Below are 26,965 nucleotides of genomic sequence, written 5' to 3' on the forward strand. Positions count from 1 at the left end.
TTTCTCCAGAAACCGCGCCCCCTGCATCCATGGCTGTGTCTGGCACTGCAGCTCAGTTCTATTGCCTTGATTGGGGCTGAACTGCAAAACCAGTCACAGCCTATGTATAATAGGACGGTTGTTTCTGGGGGGGGGGGACAGAGCCCTGTTTTCTTTCAATCCTGCGCGGATATCTGTGCTCAGGTAATAATAGAGAGTACTACTAAGGCAAATAGAAAGAAAACATTTAATAGAGAAACAAAAAACAAACATATAAAAGAAAAATAAGGTTCTAAGGCCACAACTTCAACTAATGCAATGTTTTATGCCTATGGCAAAGTGGGAAAGTAAATTTACAGCATACCAGTATGGGAACATGTGCAGTGCGAGTGTACAATTCCAGACTGAATCACTTCTCAGGGAGGCAACAAGGAGAATCCACCATATGGCAAGTACCATGCTCCTGGTGGGATCCAACATGACATTTCTGCTTCCTTTTCCAGTTGTCCTGTCTATACCAAAAGTACTGTCAGATCAGGTCCATGAGGTGCAGGTTTGTCCTAGCCATCTGGTACAAGGGTGCTGTGAACATCCTCCGCTGATACTGAAATAGTGTTAGGAGCTTTGTGGTAACAGCTGGACCTCCTCCTCTTTGGATCTGTGGTACATTGGCTTTCTTGAATGGTGGTGGTACATAGGGTTCTTCTCCTTGTTCTCCGGGTTATGGTAGGCACCTCGCAGCTGCCTATGTTTTCCTTGTTTGGGCTGTGAACTGTATTACCCAATGACAATTCAGATCTCTCCTCAAGCCTTGTGACTGAACTTAAAGATTTCCTCCTTCCGGCCATTTCACTTTCTTTGTTCTCCTGCACCCAAGCCGTTCCGATGACTCCAGAATCTCTGCGCAGTCTCATACTACGTCTGACTTTCTTCTCTTGTTGTGGGAACTGCAGGGCTTCATCAATGGGAAGACAAAAATCACCCATTGTAGAGTCTGGATGATCGACCACATGAGGCATCGCAGCAGAACCGTTTTCTCCTGGAGCATTTTGCTCAAAGTTTTCAGAAGACACATGGGACGTTTGATGGATTCTTGAGGATCTTCTAGATTTTTTGTGATCGGTAGAGATATAGCTTAAAGAGGAGCTGGTGGTAGTGGTTTGTTCTGAAAGTACAGTAGACATAGGAGATGGGGCAATTGTTCTTTGCACTGGGTCATCCATGCTTTCCTTTGGCTTGTGGAGAATAAGCTCTGCATCTTCATCCTGTTTTACATAGTCTGGAGTTACTTGATGTGGTAATTCGGAAGCATGTGATGTATACTTGCGTGTGGAAGAACGCCTCTTGGTGTTTTTGGCCTTACTTTTCTTCTCTTCCAAACAGGAAGCAGGACCACTTGTTGTCGTCTGTTTCGGCAATTGGTCTGTTACCTCAATTTGAGTTGGAGTCTGAGGACCATCACCTCTTATAGGGTTTGCTAAATCTATTACCTCAGAAGCAGGAAGGTTGTCACTCTTTTCTGGTGATCCAGAGTTTAAGGCTTTCATGTCCTCCAGTGCTGGATCCACTTTAACCTCTTCTACAACACAGGGTGGTGAAGTTTTGGTTTCCTTTTCCTCAACATCTCTTTCCAGTGAGTCTTCATATGTGAAACGGATATTGTTCTCCTGAACTCTACCAGCTCTGGCCTTTGCGCGGCCCTTCTTCACCAATTGTTTATTTAAACCTTTACCTAGTATGAGGTAAAGAAATGTTAAAGTAAAATTCCCTGTATATACAAGAGTGCAATCTATTCTACCATGAGGGATGAATGGAAGACCATACCATATGCAACGTCCTGTGATGTGGAAGCAGGAGGTGTGGGAATGCATTCTGGTAATTCAGGGATCGGACTCAGCAGAGGCTTCTTTAAAATGCCTTCTCTTTCGCTATACAGAGGCTTTTGCATAGACTTTTTGTATTTACCTCCTTTTTTCTTGCCTTTCACACGGGAAGCCTTTATCTGTGGTTTAAAAAAAAAAAAATAATAATAAATTATATAAATTAATGACATCCATACATTATGTCAGTGTTTTTCACAATCAGGGTGCCTCCAGCTGTTGCATGAGTATCACCCACAGCATCCCCGGACAGCCTTTGCAGTTGCGCAATAGCTGGAGGCACCCTGGTTGAGAAAACACTGCATAACATACAAAAAAAATGTATACACACACACACACATATTATTGACTGCTCCTGCCATCTCAGAACTTATCGCATATTCTATACCCATCCCCCACTAAGCAGTTTATAGGGCTCCAATAATTATAGATAAGGCTCAGATAACAGTGCAACATGCAGCATTGATTTCAATAGGTCTTTATTTATATCAGCACACATCAGTTTGCTTTAGTTTCACTTTCAATTTTTTTAAAGACCAAAGAAAAGATGCTTGTACTATTTTTACCCCCCACCCAAAAAATACAAAAAAACACCAAAACAATAAAAAATTAAACGGAAATTAAATGCATGTTTACAATACTAACTTAAAGGGGTTATCCAGGAAAAAAACTTTTTTTATATATCAACTGGCTCCAGAAAGTTAAACAAATTTGTAAATTACTTCTATTAAAAAATCTTTCAGTACTTGAGCTGCTGAATTTCAGTTGTTCAGTGCTCTCTGATGACACGTGTCCCGGGAACCGACAGTTTAGAAGCAAATCCCCATAGCAAATCTCTTCTACTCTGCAGTTCCAGAGACAAGCAGAGATGTCAGCAGAGAGCATTGTTGCCAGACAGAAAAGAACAACTCAACTTAAGCAGCTGATAATTATTGCAAGGATTAAGATTTTTTAATAGAAGTAATTTACAAATTGGTTTAACTTTCTGGAGCCAGTTGATAAGGAGATTTTTGTACACTTACCGTAAAATCTCTTTCTCGAAGGATCCATTGGGGGACATAGACCGTGGGGTGTATGCTGCTGTCTCTAGGAGGTGTGACACTATGGTAATAAAAAAAGTTGGCTCCTCCCAGCAGGATATACCCGCCTTCGGGCTCTGAGCTAGTCAGTTTAAGTTCCAGAGCAATAGGAGGAGACCATCAGGTTAAAGAAAAACCCCAAACTGTCCGAGAACCAGAAGAAAAAAAACATAACTGAACACACCCTCGGACAGAAAACCAAAGGAACCCCAAAAAGGGCAGGAGCTGTGTCCCCCAATGGATCCTTCGAGAAAGAGATTTTACGTTAAGTGTACAAAAATCTCCTTTTCTCCATCGGCTCCATTGGGGGACACAGACCGTGGGACGTACCAAAGCCGTCCCTTGGGTGGGCAGATAAGTAGTCAGGCAGATGGCCGATCCACTGCCGCCTGCAACACTTTACGACCCAGACTAGCATCAGCCGATGCGAAAGTATGAACCCAGTAAAACCTCGAGAAAGTTTGCAAAGACGACTAGGTAGCCGCCTTGCAAATCTGCGAGGCAGAGGCTCTATTCTGAAAAGCCCAGGATGCCCCAACAGAACAGGTAGAATGAGCCACAACCCTGAAAGGAGGAATCTTTCCCTTACAGCGATAGGCTTCCGAAATGGCGGACAGAATCCACCGAGAAATGGTGGCCTTGGAAGCAGGTTGTCCCTTGCGACGACCTTCCGTAAGGACGAAAAAGGAATCACACTTACGAAACAAAGAAGTGATGGAGAGATAAGACCGAACAGCCCGAACTACATCCAGCTTGTGTAGTAAGCGCTCCTTAGGATGAGAAGGAGCAGGGCAAAAGGACGGGAGGACAATATCCTCATTGAGATGAAAGGCCGAGACCGCCTTAGGCAAAAAGGAAGGATCAGGCCAGAAAACAACCTTGTCCTGGTGGATAACCAGGAACGGAGAACGGCAGGAAAGAGCTGCCAATTCGGACACCCTCCGGATGGAGGTGATAGCAACAAGAAACACCACTTTCCAAGAAAGAAGGCGGAGAGACACCTCTCTAAGGGGCTCAAAGGGTGCACCCTGGAGGGCACCCAGAACCAAATTCAAGTCCCAAGGGGGAGAGGGTGACCGATAAGGAGGAACAGCGTGCGCCACTCCTTGAAGGAAGGTCCGGACATGAGAATTAGAAGCCAAGGGCCGCTGGAAAAGAACAGCAAGGGCCGAAACCTGACCTTTAAGCGAACTGAGAGACAACCCCAGTTCCAACCCCGACTGCAAAAAGGAGAGAAGACGGGGAACCAAGAAGTCCTGAGCTTTACACCAACGAAAATAAGACCGCCAAGTGCGGTGGTAAATTCTTGCAGAGGAGGGCTTACGAGCCCTGAGCATGGTGTGAATGACTTGGGAAGAGAAACCGCGGGCCCTCAAAACCGTGGTCTCAACCGCCACGCCATCAAATGCAGCGACTGTGAATTGAGGTGGTGAAGAGGTCCACGTCCGGAATGCCCCAGAGGTCGCAGAGCTGCACGAAGACCTCCGGATGAAGCGACCACTCGCCGGGGTCGGGTGAGGACCGACTGAGGAAGTCCGCTTCCCAGTTGAGCACCCCCGGAATGTGAATCGCCGAAATGGCCGGAACCTGGCTCTCCGCCCAGGTGAGAATCTTGGTCACCTCGGCCATAGCTGCCGAGCTGCGAGTGCCTCCCTGCCGATTTATGTATGCCACGGCCGTGGCGTTGTCCGACTGAATGCGGACAGGACGGGACTGAAGACAGGATTCCCAATGAAGAAGACAAAGAAGAATCGCCCGTAATTCCAATATGTTTATCGGAAGAAGGGCCTCCTGGGGGGGGGGGGGGGGACCAGAGTCCCTGAACCGTCCAATCCCTGAACACGCTGCCCCAGCCCGACAGGCTGGCATCCATTGTAACAACCTGCCTGTGAAGAGGAAGAAACGACCGCCCTTGGAGAAGAAGGGGGGAGCGGAGCCACCAGAGCAAAGACTGGCGGGAGAACAATCTGACGATCGAGGGACAGGGGGGACCTGTTCCATCGGGAGAGAATCGCCAGTTGAAGGGGGCGGTAATGAAACTGGGCAAAGGGTACGGCCTCCATAGTAGCCACCATCCGTCCTAGTACCTCGATACAAGTGCGGATGGAGACTGGTACCTGGGTCCGAAGGGAGCGGACCCCCGACCGGAGCGCCAGATTCGGGCAGAGGCCGTGTCGAATCGAAGTCCCAGGAAGGTTAGAGACTGGGTAGGACAGAGGACTGACTTGTCCTTGTTGACCATCCACCCGAAGCGAGTCAGAGTGTGGAGAGTGACGTCCAGATTCTCTAGAGTCTGGGCACTGGTTGGAGCCTTGATGAGAAGGTCGTCCAAATAGGGAATCACTGAGATTCCCCTCGACCGTAACAGGCCCATCACTGGCGCAAGGATCTTTGTAAAGACCCACGGAGCCGTGGCTAGACCGAAGGGGAGGGCTACGAATTGAAAGTGCCCCTCCGGAACCGCAAAGCGGAGGTACCAATGATGGCCTGCAAATATCGGCACATGGAGGTAGGCGTCCTTGATGTCCATCGATGAAAGGAACTTCCCCTGTTCTAGGGACGCCACCACAGAGTGGAGAGATTCCATTTGGAAGTGGCGAATGAGAAGGTGATGGTTGAGACGCTTGAGGTCTAAGATTGGTCGCACAGAACCGTCCTTCTTGGGGACCACAAAAAGATTTGAATAGAAACCCCGAAACCGCTCCCCTGGAGGAACGGGAACGATAACCCCCTGGAGAAGCAGAGATTGGAGAGCCGCTCGAAATTGCTTCGCCAGAGGAGGATAAGCCCTGGAGCGAAAAAAGCGATCCCTCGGAAGGGAGGCGAATTCGATTCGGTAACCGCTGGACAACACGTCCCTGACCCAGGAGTCCTGAATGTGTGAAGTCCAGATGTCTCGAAAAAGCAAGAGACTACCTACCACCCGAGAAGAAACCGCGGGTGGAGGCCTCACTTCATGCAGAAGTGGGTTTGCAGTTGCCCGATTTGGGCGCAAAACGGCCGGACCTGTTGGAGTCAGACTTCCAAGACGGGCGTGCCCAGAACGAGGGAGCCTTCTTGTCCCGCGAGGGCGCCTGCCCGGACCCTCTACTGGAGCCAGAGGTCCGAAAGGGCTGAAAGGAAAAGGACTTCCTTTGGGAAGCAAGTCGAGTCTTATTTTGAGGTAACAAGGAACTTTTACCTCCCATTGCCTTAGAGATAATCTCATCAATGCGTTTGCCGAAAAGGTGGCCACCCGTAAAGGGAAGCTCAGTGAGAGACCTTTTGGAAGCGGCATTCGCATTCCAAGCTTTAAGCCACATAGAGCGGCGGAGAGCCGCTAGGTGACCCACAGCAAAGGCAGAACAACGGGCTGACTGCATGGAAGCTGTGCACAGAAAGTCCGCAGCCAAACAGGCCAGCCAATAGCGTGCCTAAAGCAGAGGCACTCACTAATTGGCCCCCCTATGCCTGAAAATCGCGCCCACGGCGCTGATTGGAGGCTGCTTCGCGCCTCAGAAAGAGCTCAGACAGCCCTGTGGGCGGAGCTAAAACAGGCCATGGAAGAAGCTGTAATTACGCCCGCTCCTTGTCCCGACCGCACATGTCAGTCGCAGATGCGCTCGGGGGAATAGAGCGGGCAGCCGATACGCCGGCAGAGACTGCCGGCGAAAGTGAAAGTAAGCCGGCGCTCAGAGCACCCGGCCCGAACAAGCGCCGCGGCTGTCAGCCGCATATAAGGCGCTGCAGAGTAGTCCCCAATACACACACACAGTGAAAGTATGCAGAAACATGCCACACACACACACAGGTGTCGAATTCACCTGAAATATGCCCCCTAAGATGCCACTGCTCTCCCCGAATTAAAGTCTAGCCCCTGTAGGAGCCATGTCCATGACCTGAAAGGGAGGGCCAAAACAGGGGGTCTCCAGCTGTTGCAAATCCGCACCTAAGGAGAAAAAGGGAGAAGTACTTACCTCAGTCCGAAGAACTCACCTAATGAAGTCTTCAGTGAAGTCTTCAGTCAGCTTTAGTTACCTGCATCACGCCTGGCTGCTATGCGTGAGCGAGGCGAGCAGGTAAATAGGGGGACCCGGACCCATGAGGTACCAACCCAAGTGCTGACCGTTGGCAAGGGGGGGGGTTAACAGCGCAAATACGCAATGTCTGTGCCCCCTTACTCGCAATGGGGAAACAGGGAACCGGAGTCCCTGAGTCCCCACCTGAAAACAAAAAATTTTCCTATACTAGGAAAACAAAAAAAATCAGAAGACCTGGTCTGGATAAATCCAACCCTTATCCACCTCCTTCAGACACTAAGCTTAAACTGACTAGCTCAGAGCCTGAAGGCGGGTATATCCTGCTGGGAGGAGCCGACTTTTTATTTTACCATAGTGTCACATCTCCTAGAGACAGCAGCATACACCCACGGTCTGTGTCCCCCAATGGAGCCGATAGAGAAATAAAAAATAAAAAAAATAAAAAATCCTGGAATGCCCCTTTAAAGTCTATGGTGACTAACAAATGTAAGATTGTTTAGTTTGCACCTATCATTGCATCCACCTGTTTTTTGTTTTTTTTGTAAACCTCGATGTAGATCAGTGGTCTCAAACTGTGTACCTCCAGATTATGCAAAACTTCAACTCCCAGCATGTCCGGGCATGCTGGGAGTTGAAGTTTTGCAACATCTGGAGAGCCACAGTTTGAGACCACTAACGTAGATAAATCCATTCAAAAACAAAACAAAAACAACTTGTGACATATCAGAGGTTTGGATTGGTAGGGGTCTGGAGGCAGAGACCCCCACAATTACTAGAATGAATGAATGAGCAGTGCCCATCTACTCAGCTTTATGAGAACAGCGGTACTAGTGGCATATGGATAGGAGACTAAATTCGTACACCGCTTCAACTGCAACCAGTTGCCCAATGCAGTCAAACAGGCAGAGTGGGTTTCTTAGCACCTGGACCCCCACTCATTACATCAGAAGAGTCATACTAGGGGGAATTCATCAAGAGTGGTGTAGGTGAACGTCTTTTTACCCCATTAATTCATGTGGTGGAAACTGTGTCCCTGCACCAAATGTACTACACGGTGCAGGACAAGTGATGAATCTGGTGCTGATCACATTTCTTACTTCAGTACACCACTTTGTATGATGCTTCTGCTGCGACTTTTTGTGCGACTTTATTCCGTGCGACAAGATGTGCGACTTTTTAATAACGCTGTTTGCAGTCAGTTTGGGAAGCCCAAGTCAGCGCTGGTGTAGATTTGCGCCTAATTTTGCGCAATTGCCACAAAAGATGCGACAAACTGAAAAGTCGCACTTCATGAATTCCTTACCACCGAATGATTTCAACTAGAATCATGACTTGGTATGTTCTTTTAGAAAAACCTTCTACAGCAAACGTCGCAATGAAAAGTCTCAAAACAGCATCGGAGACAAACTATGAGACAAATGTACACCACAAAACCAGGGTAAAACCAATGAAACACCCACCGCCCCCTCCACCCCCCAGTATGTCTAAGGATTGTGAAAGCGATTGTTACATTTTAATTCAACAGTGGTGACCATTAGAGATGAGCGAACTTACAGTAAATTCGATTCGTCACGAACTTCTCGGCTCGGCAGTTGATGACTTTTCCTGCATAAATTAGTTTAGCTTTCAGGTGCTACCGTGGGCTGGAAAAGGTGGATACAGTCCTAGGAAAGAGTCTCCTAGGACTGTATCCCCCTTTTCCAGCCCACCGGAGCACCTGAAAGCTGAACTCATTTATGCAGGAAAAGTCATCAACTGCCGAGCCGAGAAGTTCGTGACGAATCGAATTTACTGCAAGTTCGCTCATCTCTAGTGACCGTATTCTACAGGTAACTCCAATCCGTTCCTCTACTGAGCCACAAGTTTCCCCTGGCCTTACAGGCAAATTTAGACTGCACTATTTGTACGTGGAAAAGTCTCCATCATTAGACACATGACGTTTGCAGTGGCTTTGTCTGTGGTGAGGGTCCATCGGGGGAACTATAATATGAGCCTATAGCCTACTACAGTGGTCTTCAACCTGCAGACCTCCAGATGTTGCAAAACTACAACTCTCAGCATGCCCGGACAGCCAACGGCTGTCCGGGCATGCTGGAAGTTGTAGTTTTGCAACATCTGGAGGTCCGCAGGTTTAAGACCACTGGCCTACTCTCTCCTGCAGTAATGTAGACAGGAACCTAGACTCACATTACATGTAATCCATATACAGCAGCTAAGTAGGAAAGTCAGCGGGGGGGGGACACAAAAAATTATTAAAAAATAAAAAGTCTGCGAAAACCCATAGAAAATAAATACATATATGCTTACATTCTTTTACTGACTTTGTACAAAACATTGTATCTTACCATTTCTCCACCACAGCAAATATTCCAAAATAAAATAATCTCTGATGGCCGGAAAAGTTCTGATGGAGTCCCTGAAAGAAGAGATCTCTAACCACAAATTCCTAAAGTGGTAACTAGAGATGAGCGAATTTACAGTAAATTCGATTCGTCACGAACTTCTCGGCTCGGCAGTTGATAACTTATCCTGCATAAATTAGTTCAGCTTTCAGGTGCTCCCCTTGGCTGGAAAAGGTGGATACAGTCCTAGGAGACTCTTTCCTAGGACTGTATCCACCTTTTCCAGCCCACCGGAGCCATGGAAAGCTGAACTAATTTATGCAGGATAAGGCATCAACTAACGAGCCGAGAAGTTCGTGATGAATCGAATTTACTGTAAATTCGCTCATCTCTAGTGGTAACAAGTCTCAGTAAGAATATCCAATTAAAAAAAAGGGCCTGTAATGTGCTGAGGAACCATTTATCCTGCCAGGCAGTGGTCACACGATGATGTCCCCCCCTCTCCTGCTCCTATTTATTGGAAAACTCGCTTTCTGAAATATCAGGCTTTTTAGGTCTTTGGGGGAGATTTATCAAAACCTGTGCAGAGGAAAAGTTGCCCAGTTGCCCATAGCAACCAATCAGATAGCTGCTTTCATTTCTAACAAGGCCTCTGCAAAATGAAAGCAGCGATCTGATTGGTTGCTATGGGCAACTGGGCAACTTTTCCTCTCACAGGTTTTGATAAATCTCCCTCTTTGAGTCTGGCAACCATGTTTTATCTGCTTCTATTGCTTAGGGTCGTATTGGACGACCTGAGGCGCCCTGTAGACGAGAACCAAATCTCAGAGATCAGACACCTCGAGCGCCGCATGGGGAGGGCCTCAAGGAACAATTGTTTGCGGCAATCCTTCCACTGGGAGGGCAGTGCCATAGGTTAGGGCAGGAAAAAAAAGATGGCTGGGTCCTTCTATAGCTGAATGCATAGAGTTCAGTGACCACATATTTAAAGGTGTTATCCAGGATATATTAGGAAACGGCGCAAAAAAATAAAAAAAATAAAACATTTTTTTTTTATTTTTTATTTTTTTAAGCACCAGGTTGTGTGTAGTTTTGCAGCTTCGTTCCTTTGAAATGAATGGAGCCAAGTTGTAATTCCGCACACAACCTGCCGACAGACATGGTGCAGTTTTTGGTAGAGACTGGCTCGGTTTTTCTATTGCTGGATAACCCCTTTATTTTCTACTACAGTTGAGCATACGCATAAAAAAGTTGTAGGTTGAATGTTTATTTGGCTGATCTCTATAGATCCCGTGTACACATGCTTTCTTAGCCAGGGGTGTATGTGTACCAAATGGAGAGAGGTGAGAAAGCCCCTGCCAGACACCAACAGCAGCTGTTTAAGAAAACAAGAATTGGACATATTAAAACAAAACATGCCTGATCCTTTTGTGGTTTACGGGAGAGTTTGGGAGGACCCCCATACACACCAGATGGTTGGCATGTTGATACCAATCTAATGCTTATAGGTGGGGCTCATAATGATTTCCTACTCCACGGGGAGATGTGTGGTGACAACAAAGGGTTGCATGTAATACGGCAGTACCACATGATTTATAATAGTTGTAATAGACCAAGTTATATCAGACATAAAATATATATAAAAAAAAAAAAAAAAAGAAAGAAAATTAAGAAAGGAAAAAATAAAAGAAAGACGTTTTACTTCCTAATGGACATACCAGGAGTTTTTTGGTGATAGTCTGCTTCCGTGCTTTCTTTACAGTCAATCTGACTTTTGTGGTCACCGCTGCTTTCGAACCATTGCTTTCCTCTGTGCTGGTCAGCTGTCAAGACAACAATGGAACAAGACATTTCATAGAAAGTCCACAAGGGGACAAATTTTTTTTAAATAAATACCGTATTTTTCGCCCTATAGGACGCACCGGCGTATAAGTCGCACCCAATTTATAGGTGTAAAATCTAAAAATAAAATAAAGATTTTGAACCCAATAGTGGTCTTCAACCTGCGGACCTCCAGATGTTGCAAAACTAGAACTCCCAGCATGCCCGGCCAGCCGTTGGCTGTCCGGGCATGCTGGGAGTTGTAGTTTTGCAACATCTGGAGGTCCACAGGTTGAAGACCACTGCTGTATAATAATACTGATAATCTGTATGACAATTGTCTCCATACTGTGGGATTGCAAAAGTACGACTGCCAACATGCTGGGAGTTGTAGTTTTGCAACATCTGGAGGTCCGCAGATTGAAGGCCACTGCATAGGAGGTAATACTCCGCCGCTCCGGACCCGTCACCGCTGCACTGGATGTCGCTCCATCGCTGTCGCTGTCGCTCCGGAACGTCTCTGCTGCCGGCCGGGTATCCTCACTCGCCGCCATCACGTCGTTACGCACGCCGACGCACGTACGCGACGACGTGATGATGAGGAAGGAGAGTGCCGGCCATACAGGGGATCCCTGAACGGAGAAGACACCGAGGAGGCAGGTAAGGTCCCCCCCCGGTGTAAAAATTGAAATTGAAATTGCGGCGGTCCCGAACAGCCCGACTGAACAGCCGGGTTAGTGTCACTTTACCTTCAGACGCGGCGGTCAGCTTTGATCGCCGCGTCTGAAGGGTTAATACAGGGCATCACTGCGATCGGTGATGTCCTGTATTAGCCGCGGGTCCCGGCTGTTGATGGCCGCAGGGACCGTCGCGATAGGGGTGTATTCGCCGTATAAGACGCACCGACTTTTCCCCCCAGTTTTGGGGAAGAAGAAGTGCGTCTTATACGGCGAAAAATACGGTAAATCTCTTGTGGATTTTAAAGGGGTTATCCAGGAAAAGAAAAACCCTGTCTGTCTCTAAATGCTTAGTTTTTCAGAAAGTATTAAATGGAAAAAAGCTGTTTCTAATGACAGTAACGCTTTAAGGGATATCAAGGAATTACTTATTTTTATGGGGCTTAAATGAATTAAAATAAAAGTTAATTAGCTCTCTGATCCATGATGTTCTCCTATTCTGTCTCGCGCCGGCACCCCTCACATGAACAACGCCGTCAATCAGCGGTAACATGCCATAGTCTGGCCATCATGGCTCCCCTCACTAAGTGGTGTAAGTACAGCACGTTACCACGGAGGAGCTGACGATGAAGCGACGTTTGCTCCAACAAGGCAACCAGGGTGCTGACTGGAGCCTGAACGGGGGGAGGGGGGGGGGGGGGGTGAGGAACCAGCACAGGATCGTAGAGGAAATTGTTAGTTTGTTATAGTGTAACCCCTTCTGGGTGTATTCACACATATAGTATCAAATATGCGCATGATTTTAAGCTGCAGATTTTATGATGTAGAGTTTAATGTAAAAATAAATTACTGTACACAGGTTCAAATCCTGCGCATTAAATATGCACAGGATACTGTTTGTGTGAAGGTACCCTTAAAGAGAATCGGGCAGCACAGGGGCCGGATTACAGGGACCAGCTGGGCAGGCAGAAGAGTGCACCAAGGGGTTGAGTACACCTCGAGACAGAGGTGTCAGCAGAGAGCACTGTGGTCAGACAGAAAAGAAATGTAACAAAAAGAACTTCCTCTGTAGTATACAGCAGCTGATAAGTACTGGAAGGATACATTTTTTTTAAATAGAAGTAATTTACAAATCTGTTTAATTCTCTGGCACCAGTTGATTTACCCCTTTAAGTATTCGTCCCTATATAACACTGCTTTGAGTGTTATCTGCCAGGAGTTGGTATTTTAACCTACCCTTGAGCTGGTAAATTCGGCCATTCCAGCAATAAGTGCGAACTGTGTACAATGTTACAAGATAGCGCAGTTATGAATAACACTGGTACAACTAGTGCAGGTGTGCCAGGGGGTCAGGGCAGACCCTACAATAGGGTATACATTTTTTACCTTCCAGTTATCGGAGGAGCGAAGCTTTCGGGTGCGGGCAGGTGAGACTTCTGGAGGGGAAATGAAAGAGGCTATGAGGGGGAAAAAATATTAATTCATATTAGTACTGTAGCACTGTTGGCAGAGAAAATACCTTCAGTAATGCTATCTAGAAATAAGACAACCCAAGAAGAGGAGGCCCCCACACTTACCATTTACAATATCTGCACATGACAGAGATTCAAGTGTACCGACCTCGTCTACAGGTTCCATAGAAGACATCACCGGGTCATTGTCATTGGAGCCACTTGTATGAATGGCAGCTTCTTCTTCCTCCACGGGATTAGACTCCTCTTTGGGCCCTGAAAGCAGAATGACACAAAATGACATAGAACAGATATGTAGTCAGTATCAGGTCTCCATTTAAGGGGTACTCTGGTGGAAAACAACATTTTTAAATCAAAATGATGCCAGAAAGTTAAACAGATTTGTAAATTGCTTCTATTAAAAAATCTTAATCCTTCCAGTACTTATCAGCTGCTGTATACTACAGAGGAAGTTCTTTACTTTTTGAATTTCCTTTCTATCTGACCACAGTGCTCCCTGCTGACACCTCTGTCCATGTCAGGAACTGTCCAGAGCAGGAGCAAATCCCCATAGCAAACCTATCCTACTCTGGACAGTTCCTGACATGGACAGAGGTGTCAGCAGAGAGCACTGTGGTCAGACTGGAAAGAAATTAAAAAAGAAAATAACTTCCTCCAGGACTGGATTAAGATTTTTAAATAGAAGTAATTTACAAATTTGTATAATTTTCTGGCACCAGTTGATAAAAAAAAAATAAAAAAAAAAAATAAATAAAATTCCACCCCTTTAAAAGGGATATTACAGCTAGAGATGAGCGAACTTACAGTAAATTCGATTCGTCACAAACTTCTCGGCTCGGCAGTTGATGACTTATCCTGCAAAAATTAGTTCAGCTTTCAGGTGCTCCGGTGGGCTGGAAAAGGTGGATACAGTCCTAGGAAAGAGTCTCCTAGGACTGTATCCACCTTTTCCAGCCCACGGGAGCACCTGAAAGCTGAACTAATTTATGCAGGAAAAGTCAGCAACCGCCGAGCCGAGAAGTTCGTGACGAATCGAATTTACTGTAAGTTCGCTCATCTCTAATTACAGCCAAAAGCATTTATCATCTATTTTCGATTGTTGTTGGCTCGAACACAATTATTTAGGTATTTACTGCCATAGACTGTGAATGGAGCAGCAGGGTACATATGCTGGATTGTCGCCTCTTTTTCAGCACAGCCTTGCAACTACGGTGGATTGTGTTCCCTGTTCTGGCAATAGGGGGCAGAAGCTTACTGATGTAAAGTTTATTCTCTATTCCACTGTTTCCCAACCAGGGGGTCTCCAGCTGTTGCAAAACTACAATTCCCAGCATGCCCGAACAGCCAAAGGCTGTCCGGGCATGCTGGGAGTTGTAGTTTTGCAACAGCTGGAGGCCCACTGGTCTATACTGTGAATGGGTGATCAATGCTCCTAGCAAGAATACCCCTAAAACACACAAACCACACGTACCTGGCACAGAGGAGGATGCTGGGGAGTCACTGTCGGAGGATTCAGCATCAAAGCAAAGGGAGAGCGGCTGAAGAGTCACTTCCTACATGAAAGCACAATGAACCCCAGTTATGGATGGAGATCCAGACTAATCTATTTAGACACATTTACACTTCCTGGAAATGTAGGGACTAGAGATGAGCAAACTTACAATAAATTTGATTCGTCAAGAACTTCTCGGCTCGGCAGTTGATGACTTTTCCTGCATAAATTAGTTCAGCTTTCAGGTGCTCCGGTGGGCTGGAAAAGGTGGATACAGTCCACCGGAGCACCTGAAGGCTGAACTAATTCATGCAGGAAAAGTCATCAACTGCCGAGCCGAGAAGTTCGTGACGAATCGAATTTACTGTAAGTTCGCTCATCTCTAGTAGGGACTAAATCCACAGCCGTGTGTCCTGACAGTGTGACTAAAGGGACACGTGCTATGGACAAGGGCGATAGAAATACCCAGCTGTCAATTTATTTCTGCATTTTCAGGAGGATTAACAAAGGAACAGCACCGCATACAGTTCTCAAACAAGACGTAATCAAATAAATAAAAGAATATATTAAAGGGGAACTCCACTGGAAAACATTTTTTTCTTAAATCAACTGATGCCAGAAAGTTCAAACAGATTTGTAAATTACTTCTGTTAAAAAAATCTTAATCCTTCCAGTAGTTATCAGCTGCCGCATGATCCACAGGAAGTTGTTTTCTTTTTAAATTTCCTTTCTGCCTGACAACAGTGCTCTCTGCTGACACCTCTGTCCATTTTAGGAACTGTCCAGAGTAGATGCAAATTACCATAGGAAAAAAACTCTCTTAGGCTGGGTTCACACCACGTTTTTGCAATACAGTTCCCGTATACGGTTTGAGCGTCAAAACCGTATGGAACCGTATTGCAAACCGTACTCATTGACTTTGTATTGCAAACCGTATGTTAACCGTATCATGCGGTTGCATACGTTTTGTATCCGTTACGGTTAAAAGCGTTTAATTTCCCGTACTTCCAACCGTAGTCTACTACGGTTTGAAGTCCATTTGAAAAACCGTATTTAAACCGTATCCGTTTTTTTATATAATGGTGGTCTATGAGAACCGTATTCAACCGGATACACTTACAGTTACATCCGGTTTTCACAATACGGTTTACGAATCTGCACATGCGCAGTTGGTTCCGAAAGTTCCACCAGCTTCTAGAATCTTCTATCTGGGAGTATTTTTAGTGTAAAACCGTATGCAACCGTATATACGTTTTTTATTATCATGCGGTTTTTAAGAGAGTTTTTTTCTATGGTAATTTGCATCTACTCTGGACAATTCCTAAAATGGACAGAGGTGTCAGCAGAGAGCACTGTGGTCAGACAGAAAGGAAATTCAAAAAGAAAAGAACTTCCTGTGGATCAGAACAGCAGCTGATAAGTACTGAAAGGATTAAGATTTTTTAATAGAAGTCATTTGCAAGTCTGTTTAACTTTCTGGCACCAGTTGATTAAAAAAAAAAAAAAAAAGTTTTCCAGTGGAGTACCCCTTTAACCCCTTAAGGACTCAGGGTTTTTCCGTTTTTGCACTTTCGTTTTTTCCTCCTTACCTTTTAAAAATCATAACCCTTTCAATTTTCCACCTAAAAATCCATATTATGGCTTATTTTTTGCGTCGCCAATTCTACTTTGCAGTGGCATTAGTCATTTTACCCAAAAATGCACGGCGAAACGGAAAAAAAAATCATTGTGCGACAAAATCGAAAAAAAAACGCCATTTTGTAACTTTTGGGGGCTTCCGTTTCTACGCAGTGCATATTTCGGTAAAAATGACACCTTATCATTATTCTGTAGGTCCATACGGTTAAAATGATACCCTACTTATATAGGTTTGATTTTGTCGCACTTCTGGAAAAAATCATAACTACATGCAGGAAAATTTATACGTTTAAAAATGTCATCTTCTGACCCCTATAACTTTTTTATTTTTCCATGTACAAGGCGGTATGAGGACTCATTTTTTGCGCCGTAATCTGAAGTTTTTATTGGTATGATTTTTGTTTTGATCGGACTTTTTGATCACTTTTTAATGTTATAAAAAGTGATCAAAATACGCTTTTTTGGACTTTGGAATTTTTTTGCGCGTACGCCATTGACCGTTCGGCTTAATTAATTATATATTTTTATAGTTCGGACATTTACGCACGCGGCGATACCACATATGTTTATTATTTTTTTTTTTTTACACTTTTATTTTTTTTATGGGAAAAGGGGGGTGATTCAAACTTTTATTAGGGAAGGGGTTAAATGACCTTTATTAACACTTTTTTTTTACTTTTTTTTTGCAGTGTTATAGGTCCCATAGGGACCTATAACACTGCACACACTGATCTCTCATCCTGATCACAGGCGTGTATTAACACGCCTGTGATCAGCATTATCGGCGCTTGACTGCTCCTGCCTGGATCTCAGGCACGGAGCAGTCATTCTTCGATCGGACACCGAGGAGGCAGGTAAGAGCCCTCCCGGTGTCCGATCAGCTGTTCGGGACGCCGCGATTTCACCGCGGCGGTCCCGAACAGCCCGACTGAGCAGCCGGGATACTTTCAGTTTCACTTTAGAAGCGGCGGTCAGCTTTGACCGCCGCTTCTAAAGGGTTAATACCGCACATCGCCGCGATCGGCGATGTGTGGTATTAGCCGCGGGTCCCGGCCGTTGATTAGCGCCGGGACCGACGCGATATGATGCGGGATCACGGCGCGATCCCGCTTCATATCGCGGGAGCCGGCGCAGGACGTAAATATACGTCCTGCGTCGTTAAGGGGTTAAAGTGTATGTCAGGAGAGCAGACAGAACCTCTTTCTGACCAGAACACAATAGAACAGAAAGAAAAGCCCGGAGCGTTACACCCTGCACCACCCACCTCATCTTTATCATCAAAGTCCGGCTGTGGCATAGGTCGACATGGGCTTTGGCAGGTGGCTTGTTCCTCGGATGGAGTGGTCTCTATTTTATGGTGATTGTATGGCGTACTGCCACGACGCAGAGGGGTGTTAGCCGGGAGGGATTTGTCAAATAACTCAGGGCTCAGCTCCCGGCCAAAGGTCACTTTCTTCTTTTTCCTTATTGAGTCTTCTGCTTTATTAATATGTTCATTTTCCTCTAAAGAAAAGGAAAAAAAAAAAACAACAACAAAAGGATTGAAATATTATATACATTTACTTTGAATACGGATCTCCGATGTCGGCACTTTTCATTGGCGTTTCTTATTGTCGTTCTTCTAAACTTACCTCAGGAATGAGCCTTTTGTCTTTTCAAGACATATCCCTTCTAGCATCATATTGTGCATTTATGTTATTGTTAATAGTGTTTAAGTTCTACTCTATGTATATATTAGCAGTCAATTTTACATATACCGTATTTATTGGGGTATAACACGCACCCTCATTTTTCCAAGGATATTTGGGTAAAAAAAAAATGATTTTTTACCCAAATATCCTTGTTAAAATGAGGGTGCATGTAAATGCGAGTATACCCCAAAAAAACTATTTTTGGTCACGCAGAAGCCACTGCAGTTCAAAGATTTAAAGCGGCCGCTTTATATCATGTAACTGCAGCGGCTTCTGCGGGACCAATATTTACCTGTCGGCGCCCTCCTGCAGGCTGCTGCGGTGCCCTGTCCTGTCGCTGTGCACTGACGTCGTGAATCCGTGTACAGCGACAACGCAGGATTCCGCCGGAGCTCACCCACAGGACAGGTAAATATGAAAGCCGGGGATGGGGAGGGACATGGGAATCGCCCCGCAGAAGCCACTTTAAATCTGAACCGCAGCGGCTTCTGTGGGGCCAGAAAGAGTTTATTGGCGTATAACACGCAGATAGACTTTAAGCTTAAAATTTTAGTTTACAAAATGCGTACAATAAATACAGTACATTGTGTAACATGCTCTATATACTTCTAAGAAAATAACTGCAAAGATGCAGAGGATTTCCATCCTAAATTAAAAATGAAGCAATAACTCACTGTATGCTTCTCTGTCTGTTCATTTTACCTTGTCTGTATTTTTACATTAAAGTATATACTCGAGTATAAGCCGAGTTTTTCAGCATGATTTTTCGTGCTGAAAACGCTCCCCTCGGCTTATACTCGAGTGAACTCTCCGCCTGTCAATCCCTTCTCAGTGGTCTTCAACCTGCGGACCTCCAGATGTTGCAAAACTACAACTCCCAGCATGCCCGGACAGCCATCGGCTGTCTGGGCATGCTGGGAGTTGTAGTTTTGCAACATCTGGAGGTCCGCAGGTTGAAGACCACTGGTCTATATGATAAAGGGGGCTGCTGGTACTTGGACCATCTGTGGGGTATGTAGTTTTGAAACATTTGGAGGTCCGCAGCTTGAAGACCACTGCGGCCTTCGTTATGATCCAGACTCCCCCTTTAGTTTTCTACTCACCTCCCCTCGGTGGGAAGGAAGGGTGAGCTGGTCCGGGCCATCTATGCTGCAGGGACCGTCCGGTGGGGAGAGTTAGATGTTCCGGGCTGTCCATCTTCACCGGGAGGCCCTCTGCTCCGCTCCGGGCAGGCCCCGGACTAGTGACGTTGCCTTGACGACGACGCACAGGGACGTCCGTCCGTGACGTCCCTGCGCATGAACGTCCCTGTGCGTCGTCGTCACAGCATGCTGGGAGTTGTAGTTTTGCAACATCTGGAGGTCCGCAGGTAACTGATGAAGGGATTGACAGGTGGTGATGATGAAGGGGGGATGATGTATTTCCCACCCTAGGCTTATAGTCGAGTCAATAACTTTTCCTGGGTTTTTGGGGAGAAATTAGGGGCCTTGGCTTATATTCGGGTCGGCTTATACGCGAGTATATACGGTAAGTATGTTTAAGGAAAAAAAAATATATAGGTTTTTTTTTTTCGTTTTTTTTTTTAATATAAGACTTTGCCTGTAAAAATTGTGGTCCTGTGTTATATAGATATATTAGTATGTAAAAATGTGATGAACTAGAGTTCTATCTTGTACTGACATTAGAAGTAGTTAGAGCTGCATTTATAGTTCTACAGGCTTCAGAACTGAAATCATGCCATGAAGAGAGTCGTCAAAATGTCATATTTGCAATCTCAATTTACAGCCTTATCCAATATTCCTTCTGAGTAATAACATCACCTGGTAGAATCTATGCCAGGATGAATTGCTGTGGTTCTGGAGGCCAAAGGAGGCTCAACACGGTACTAGACTGGGGGGGGGGGGGGGGGCTCTTAACAAGGGGCCCTTAGTGCACATTGGTGTCTAACTGCACTGTCTCATATGACAAAGCTCAAGATCCTCACCATTGTCTGAGGATTCTTCTAAGGAAAATAAAACTCTGCTCTCCTCTGCAAATCCAACCTGTGGAGAAAGAAAAGACATAAGTGAGTGTGCGGCTTTCCTTACATTTTATACTGTCTGCATTATCCAGGATTATCTACACTAAACACCCGCTAGATAACCCACAGAATATCAGGGTTATACTGTACAAAGAAACCTCTAACAACCTATAATCCGAGACATAACCCAGCATGATAATCGCGATTTGTACCAGAAAGTTTGGGATGTATAAAAAAAAGTTAGGCTCCGTCCACATGTCATTTGAAGGAAGAAAAAGGTGCTGCTTGCACCACTATTTTTATATATGACACATTAGCAGAACCCTCCTACACCCATTATGGGGGATATTTACCAAAACCTGCCCAGAGGAAAAGTTGCTGAGTTGCCCATAGCAACCAATCAGATCACTTCTTTCATTTGCGAAAAGGCCTCTGAGAAATGAAAGAAGCAATCTGATTGGTTGCTATGGGCAACCCAGCAACTTTTCCTCTGGACAGGTTTTGATAAATCTCCCTCTATCTCTCTATGGGGTTGGCCACGCGCTGTCGCTGTCTATTGTGTGATCGCTTAGCACTGCGTTGTGTTTTACCAAGCCTAATAATGATTGTGTAGTTTTTTTGGTCCATCTAGGGTGGCGATTTCCAACCAGGGTGCCTCCAGCTGTTGCAAAACTACGACTCCTTGCATGCCTGGACAGCCGAAGACTGTCTGGGCATGCTGGGAGTTGTAGTTTTGCAAAAGCTGAGGGCACCCTGGTTGGAAAACACTGATCTGGTGTCTCTGTCTGTACAATCATCTCTTCTGTGGGACCTCTGTTGTCTTGTGTTCTGCATCACCCGGGCTCACAGTGGTTGGATCCCCACCAGTTATAATGTTAGGTTATATACACTGCTCAAAAAAATAAAGGGAACTCAAAATAACACATCCTAGATCTGAATGAATGAACTAATCGTATGAAATACTTTTGTCCTTACATAGTTGAATGTGCTGACAACAAAATTACACAAAAATTATCAATGGAAATCAAATATATCAACCCATGGAGGCCAGTCCATAGCATCAATGCCTTCCTCTTACAGGAACTGCTGACACACTCCAGCCACATGAGGTCTAGCATTGTCTTGTATTAGGAGGAACCTGAGGCCAACTTATGATGTGTCTCTAGAACATATACATTTTTTTTCCCCATTTAACATAAGACAGGAAAACACCTTACTATACTATAGACAACATTCTGAGAATTAAATTATTGAGATATACCATTAACGGGGTTGTCCACTGAAAAATATCTTCTATTTTTTGTGGTCGGACAACCTCGGTCTCCAGAATGGAGCCAGGGCTCTCAGAAAGACTGCATGCTGTAGAAAGGCATCTCTTTTAGAGCTGAGGTTCTATTCTGGACAGTGTGGAGAGTCCCAGCAGTCAGATCCCTGCAATCAAATAAATTATTCCCCATCCTGTGGATAGGGGATAAGATATTTTCAATGGACAACCCCTTTTAAGGTAGCTGTTATCACTGCTTAACATGGTGGATGTTAATGTATCCATTTGTTCGGCCACCTACCCGGAAGTGGGTGAAATCTCTTTTAGGAGTCTTCTTTAGTGCAGGTTTTAGGACTGGTCCAGGAGAAGCTTCCGACTTCAGCAGCACAGATTGCTCAGGTTCTGGTGGACTGAGAAGACTTGTGAACATCACTTTTCTCTTACGACATCTTGAAGAACTTGGTAAAGTTTGGGCCACAACGTTTTGCACCTCCACTGTCATATGAAGAGCAAAAAGGATAAGTCATAAGAAGCGGAACACCAGGAAACTGCTGCATGGCTTCCAAATACAGTGATCCACCGACCTACGAGAATTTCAACATACGATGGCCTCTCAGAGGCCATCGCATGTTGAAGACACCATCAACATACGATGCCACTCACATACGATGCCACTCACCATACGATGTCACTCACCTGCCCCAGACGTTCTGGATCATCCTCTTCGGGCTCCACTGCATGGCCGTCGCTCTCCTTCGGCGTCATCATGTCACCGCGCACGCCGTCCAGTCATCCAATAGGAGCAGCGTGCGTAGCGATGTGATGACGGTAATGGAGAGTGACGATCCTGGCCAGCGGTGACGGTCCGGAGCAGCGAGGACACCCCGGGGACGTGATGACAGCGACGATCCAGGGCAGCAGTGATGGTCCGGTGCGTCGGGGACACGAGAGTATAACTTTCTATATTACTATTGCACGGATCCCTCAACATACAATGGATTCAAGTAACGATGGTTCATTTGGAACGAATTACCATCGTATGTTAAGGGATCACTGTAGTATAACTCAAATCGATTCTGTTATAACCAAAGGGTTGTCTGCTTCAAAATACCCTTTAGGCGCATGTCAAAATCCCTAGCCCAGTGTTTCCCATCCAGTGTGCTTCCAGCTGTTGCAAAACTACAACTCCCAGCATGCCCGGACAGCCGAAGGCTGTCCGGGCATGCTGGGAGTTGTAGTTTTGCAACAGTTGAAGGCCCCCTGATTGAGAAACACTGGGCTAAGGTCAATGTTATTGCAGCGGTAATTGCAATGAAGACTCTATACCTGCTCAACATCATTCACATCAGTTTTGCTTCAACAAGAAAAGCTGCAGAAGAAGGGTCATGTCACCTGGTTTAGTGAGGACTTCAGTTGACGATCCAGATGCCAAAGAGCAGTCAGATTCCGAAGTTTTCTCAGGCACAGATTTCTTGAGAGCTCCCTAAGATGCAGAATTAAGAAGATTTCAGCATTATTTCTGCCCTATATTCTTTTATGGCATAATAGAATAGGCTTCCTTAATGTGCCCCTCACATGTAATCTACATAAAAAGATGAACAACATTGGATCAGTGAACAAAATCACGTTAAAAAGTGTTTATTTTATCAGAATCCACGTTGAAGAATTGTGTAAAGGCTGCAGACTTCAGAGCAAGTTCGTTTGCACAGAACTTGCTCTGATGATCTATATTCTGGGATGTATAGAATATACACCAGGCACTGTAGAGACATATGACGTAGGAAAATGACAGTATTCAAGTTCTGGCATGCGACAAGCAGCTTCGAGGCTGTGTCGGTATCAGAATGGCAAATAGAAATGGCCAACTATAGTATCGCTATGAACGTCTGAAATGGGCACTTTCATTTAACTTATTTTTGCTATTGCACTCTTTGTGGTAAATAAAAAAATCTTTCTAGTGTACTTTGTTTAAAAAATAAAATAAAAAAATGATTTTTTAACACTTACCGTAAAATCTCTTTCTCGAAGGATCCATTGGGGGACACAGACCGTGGGTGTATGCTGCTGTCTCTAGGAGGGTTGACACTATGGCAACAAAGAAGTCAGCTCCTCCCAGCAGGATATACCCGCCTAGAGGCCCTGAGCTAATCAGTTTTAGTACCAGAGCAATAGGAGAGGACCGACAGGTCAAGGAAAAAACACGAACTGTCCGAGAACCAGAAGAAAAAAGATATAACTGAACACACCCTCGGACAGAGAACCAAAGAGAAACCCAAAAGGGCGGGAGCTGTGTCACCCAATGGATCCTTCGAGAAAGAGGATTTTACGGTAAGTGTTAAAAAATCTCCTTTTCTCTATCGGCTCCATTGGGGGACACAGACCGTGGGACCTACCAAAGCCGTCCCTTGGGTGGGCAGATAATTAGTCAGGCAGACGGCTGTTCCACTGCCGCCTGCAGCAGTTTACGGCCCAGACTAGCATCAGCCGATGCGAAGGTATGAACCCGGTAAAACCTCGAGAAAGTGTGCAAAGACGACCAAGTAGCCCCCTTGCAAATCTGCAAGGCCGAGGCTTTATTCTGGAGAGCCCAGGATGCCCCAACAGAACGGGTAGAATGAGCCACAACCCTGAAGGGAGGAATCTTCCCCCTACAGTGATAGGCTTCCGAAATGGCAGACCGGATGCACCGATAAATGGTGGCCTTGGAAGCAGGTTGTCCCTTACGAAGACCTTCTGTAAGAACGAAAAAGGAATCGCACTGACGAAACGAAGAAGAGATAGAGAGGTAAGACCTAACAGCCCGAACCACATCCAGATTGTGGAGTAAACGCTCCTTAGAATGAGCGGGACAAAAGGATGGAAGAACAATGTCCTCATTGAGATGAAAGGCCGAAACAACTTTAGACAAAAAGGAAGGATCTGGTCGGAAGACAGCCTTGTCCTGGTGAATCACCAGAAACGGAGAACGGCAGGAGAGAGCTGCCAACTCAGACACCCTCCGAATTGAGGTGATAGCAACAAGAAATGCCACTTTCCAAGAAAAGAGGCACAGGGACATCTCCCCTTAGAGGTTCAAGAGGTTCACCTTGGAGGACACCCAGAACCAGATTCAAGTCCCAAGGGGGAGAAGGTGACCAATAAGAATTAGAATCCAGAGGACGCTGAAAAAGAATAGAAAGGGCCGAAACTTGACCCTTAAGGGAACCGAGAGACAGCCCCAGTTCCAATCCCGACTGCAAGAAGGAGAGAAGACGGGGGACAGAAATAGTAACAGGAGACAAGACCTAAGCTTCACACCAACGAAACTAAGACCGCCAGGTACGGTGGTAAATTTTCGCCGAGGAGGGCTTACGAGCCCCGAGCAAGGTGCGAATGACTTGGGAAGAGAACCCGCGGTCTCTCAAAACCGCAGTCTCAACCGCCACGCTGTCAAATGCAGCAACTGTAAATTGGGGTGGCAAAAAGGAACCTGCGACAGCAGGTCCGGACGAAGTGGAAGGCGCAGCGGAGCGTCGTCCAGGAGCCTGACCACGTCGGCGTACCACGTCCTTCGGGGCCAAACTGGAGCTACCAGTATGGCGGGGACGTCCTCCGCTTGGGCTTCCTCAGAACCCTGGGAAGGTGCGAAAGTGGAGGGAACAGATAGGGCAGGGGAAACCCCGCCCAAGGAATCACTATGGCATCCTTGGCTAGAGCCAGGGGGTCCCGGGACTTTGACACAAATGAAAGAATCTTCCGATTGTGCCAAGACGCGAAAAGGTCCCCGTCTGGAATGCCCCAGAGGTTGCAGATCTGCGCGAAGACCTCTGAATGTAGAGACCACTCGCTGGGGTCGGCTGAGGACCGGCTGAGGAAGTCCGCTTCCCAGTTGAGCACTCCCGGAATGTGAACTGCCGAAATGGCCGGAACCATGTTTTCCACTCAGAGGAGAATCTTTGACACCGCGGCCATGGCTGCCGAGCTGCGAGCGCCGCCTTGCTGATTGGTGTTGTGGCGTTGTCCGACTGGACGCGGACAGGGCGGGACTGAAGCAGGGACTCCCAATGAAGAAGACAAAGAAGAATCGCCCTCAGTTCCAAGATGTTTATCGGAAGAAGGGCTTCCCAGGGAGACCAGAGGCCTTGAACCGTCCAATCCCTGAACATACAGAGTTTGAGTACCACACCGACAGGGCCTTGGACACCCATGCAGAGGCATAGGTAGGAAGCAGAGAAGAGCCTGCTGCTTCAGAGGCAAACTTCCACCTTCTTGTTTGTCGGATCCTTGAAGGCAGCCGCGTCTGCTAGCGGCAATGTAGTAGCCTTGGAAAGGTGGGAAATTGGTGGATCCACCGAGGAAGGGGAAACCACATTAGAGACAAGGTCCTTGGCGAATAGGTAACGCACTTGACCCTTCTTCCTTCCTCTTGTCCGGATGTTTCCATGCAGATTCCAGAAGGGTGTCAAATTCAGCGTGAGAACTGAACATTTGAGGTGCTGGTTTAGCACGATGAAAGGATACTTCAGGAGCACGTCCGAAGATCCTGGGTCCTCTAGATGAAAGGTGTCTCTTATGGCCGCAACCAATGAGTTCACCGTTACAACTGTATCCGAGCGGTCCTCTTCAGATGCCGATTCGGAAGCCTCATCCGCCAGGAGAATGTGAACGAGTGGAGGCAGCCCTGGAGGGGGGGGGGGGTTGACCCTGATCGGGTACGCGGCTCTGGCGAGGCAGAGAAGCGACTCCGGGAACGTCCTCTGGAGCGACGTTTGTGACCAGATGACACAGGGGGAGGGGACCCACAAGGGGAGCACCCATGTCTACTTGAAGACTCAATGGAAGAGTCAGAAGAAGCACCCCTAGTACGCTTGGCATATGGAGAAGAGGAGTGGGATCCTACAGAGGGCCGCCACATCACAGGAGGCCTCAGCCACCGAACGGGAGACTTGAGTCAAGTCATCCATATACTGGCATAGGGAAGAAACCCAGGCTGGAGGGGCGGCCGAATCCATCGGGACAGCTAGAGCTTCCGGGGTTGCCAGGGGGTCTGGGGGAGCAGTGGAGCAGGCAGAAGAATCAGGCATTTTGGAATTACAGTTTTTACAGACAAAATGGTAAACAAACGCTCCAGATGTCTGTTTAGAGGGAGGAACAGTTCTGGGTACAGATATAATGAAAAAAGAACTCTCTCCCCCAAGTCTGTAGTCCCCAGAGCAGCTGCTGTGAGAACTCCCTCTGTAGATAGAGAGGGAGAAAACCCAGCCAATAGCCTGAGAGGGGCGTGCCTGGAGCAGGGGCACTGTCTGATTGGCCCCAGTCACCTAATCGGACGCACGGCGCTGATTGGAGGACGATTCGTGCCTCCAGCAAGCTCCGGCGGCCCTGTGGGCGGAGCTATAGCGCCCCGGCCGCCGAAATTCCGAAGAAGATAGTAATGGCGCCAGAGCACACGTCAGCCGCATATGCGCCCGCGGGGAAGTGAGCGGGCGAGACACATATTCGCCGGCAGCAGTCTGCTGCCGAAAGCGAAAGTAAGCCGGCGCTTCATGCGCCCGAACAGTATAAGCGCCGCGTCTGTCAGCCGCATAAGCGCCGCGGCTGTTAGCCGCATA

At 46.6% G+C, this 26,965-nt stretch overlaps 1 protein-coding gene across 3 annotated transcripts in view; it reads right to left on the bottom strand.

Moving 5' to 3' along the window:
* Window positions 1-207: 207 nt before the first annotated feature.
* The window catches only part of CDCA2 (cell division cycle associated 2), a 38,133-nt gene continuing 11,375 nt past the window's right edge, over window positions 208-26,965 (bottom strand). For 2 of the 3 annotated variants that reach the window (XM_056571142.1, XM_056571144.1), the window contains exons 6-15: window positions 22,767-22,857; window positions 21,676-21,869; window positions 20,075-20,132; window positions 17,664-17,902; window positions 14,741-14,822; window positions 13,375-13,524; window positions 13,184-13,254; window positions 11,018-11,122; window positions 1,804-1,981; window positions 208-1,711 (exon numbers count right to left, since the gene is read on the bottom strand). In XM_056571142.1, coding sequence (XP_056427117.1) covers window positions 540-1,711; window positions 1,804-1,981; window positions 11,018-11,122; window positions 13,184-13,254; window positions 13,375-13,524; window positions 14,741-14,822; window positions 17,664-17,902; window positions 20,075-20,132; window positions 21,676-21,869; window positions 22,767-22,857 — 2,340 coding nt within the window. In that variant the 3' untranslated portion in view covers window positions 208-539. The remainder of the gene's footprint in view (window positions 1,712-1,803; window positions 1,982-11,017; window positions 11,123-13,183; window positions 13,255-13,374; window positions 13,525-14,740; window positions 14,823-17,663; window positions 17,903-20,074; window positions 20,133-21,675; window positions 21,870-22,766; window positions 22,858-26,965) is intronic. The other variant, XM_056571143.1, reaches the window with a different exon arrangement.

The sequence above is a fragment of the Hyla sarda genome, chromosome 4 (genome assembly GCF_029499605.1).
Source record: "Hyla sarda isolate aHylSar1 chromosome 4, aHylSar1.hap1, whole genome shotgun sequence".
Classification (NCBI taxonomy): domain Eukaryota; kingdom Metazoa; phylum Chordata; class Amphibia; order Anura; family Hylidae; genus Hyla; species Hyla sarda.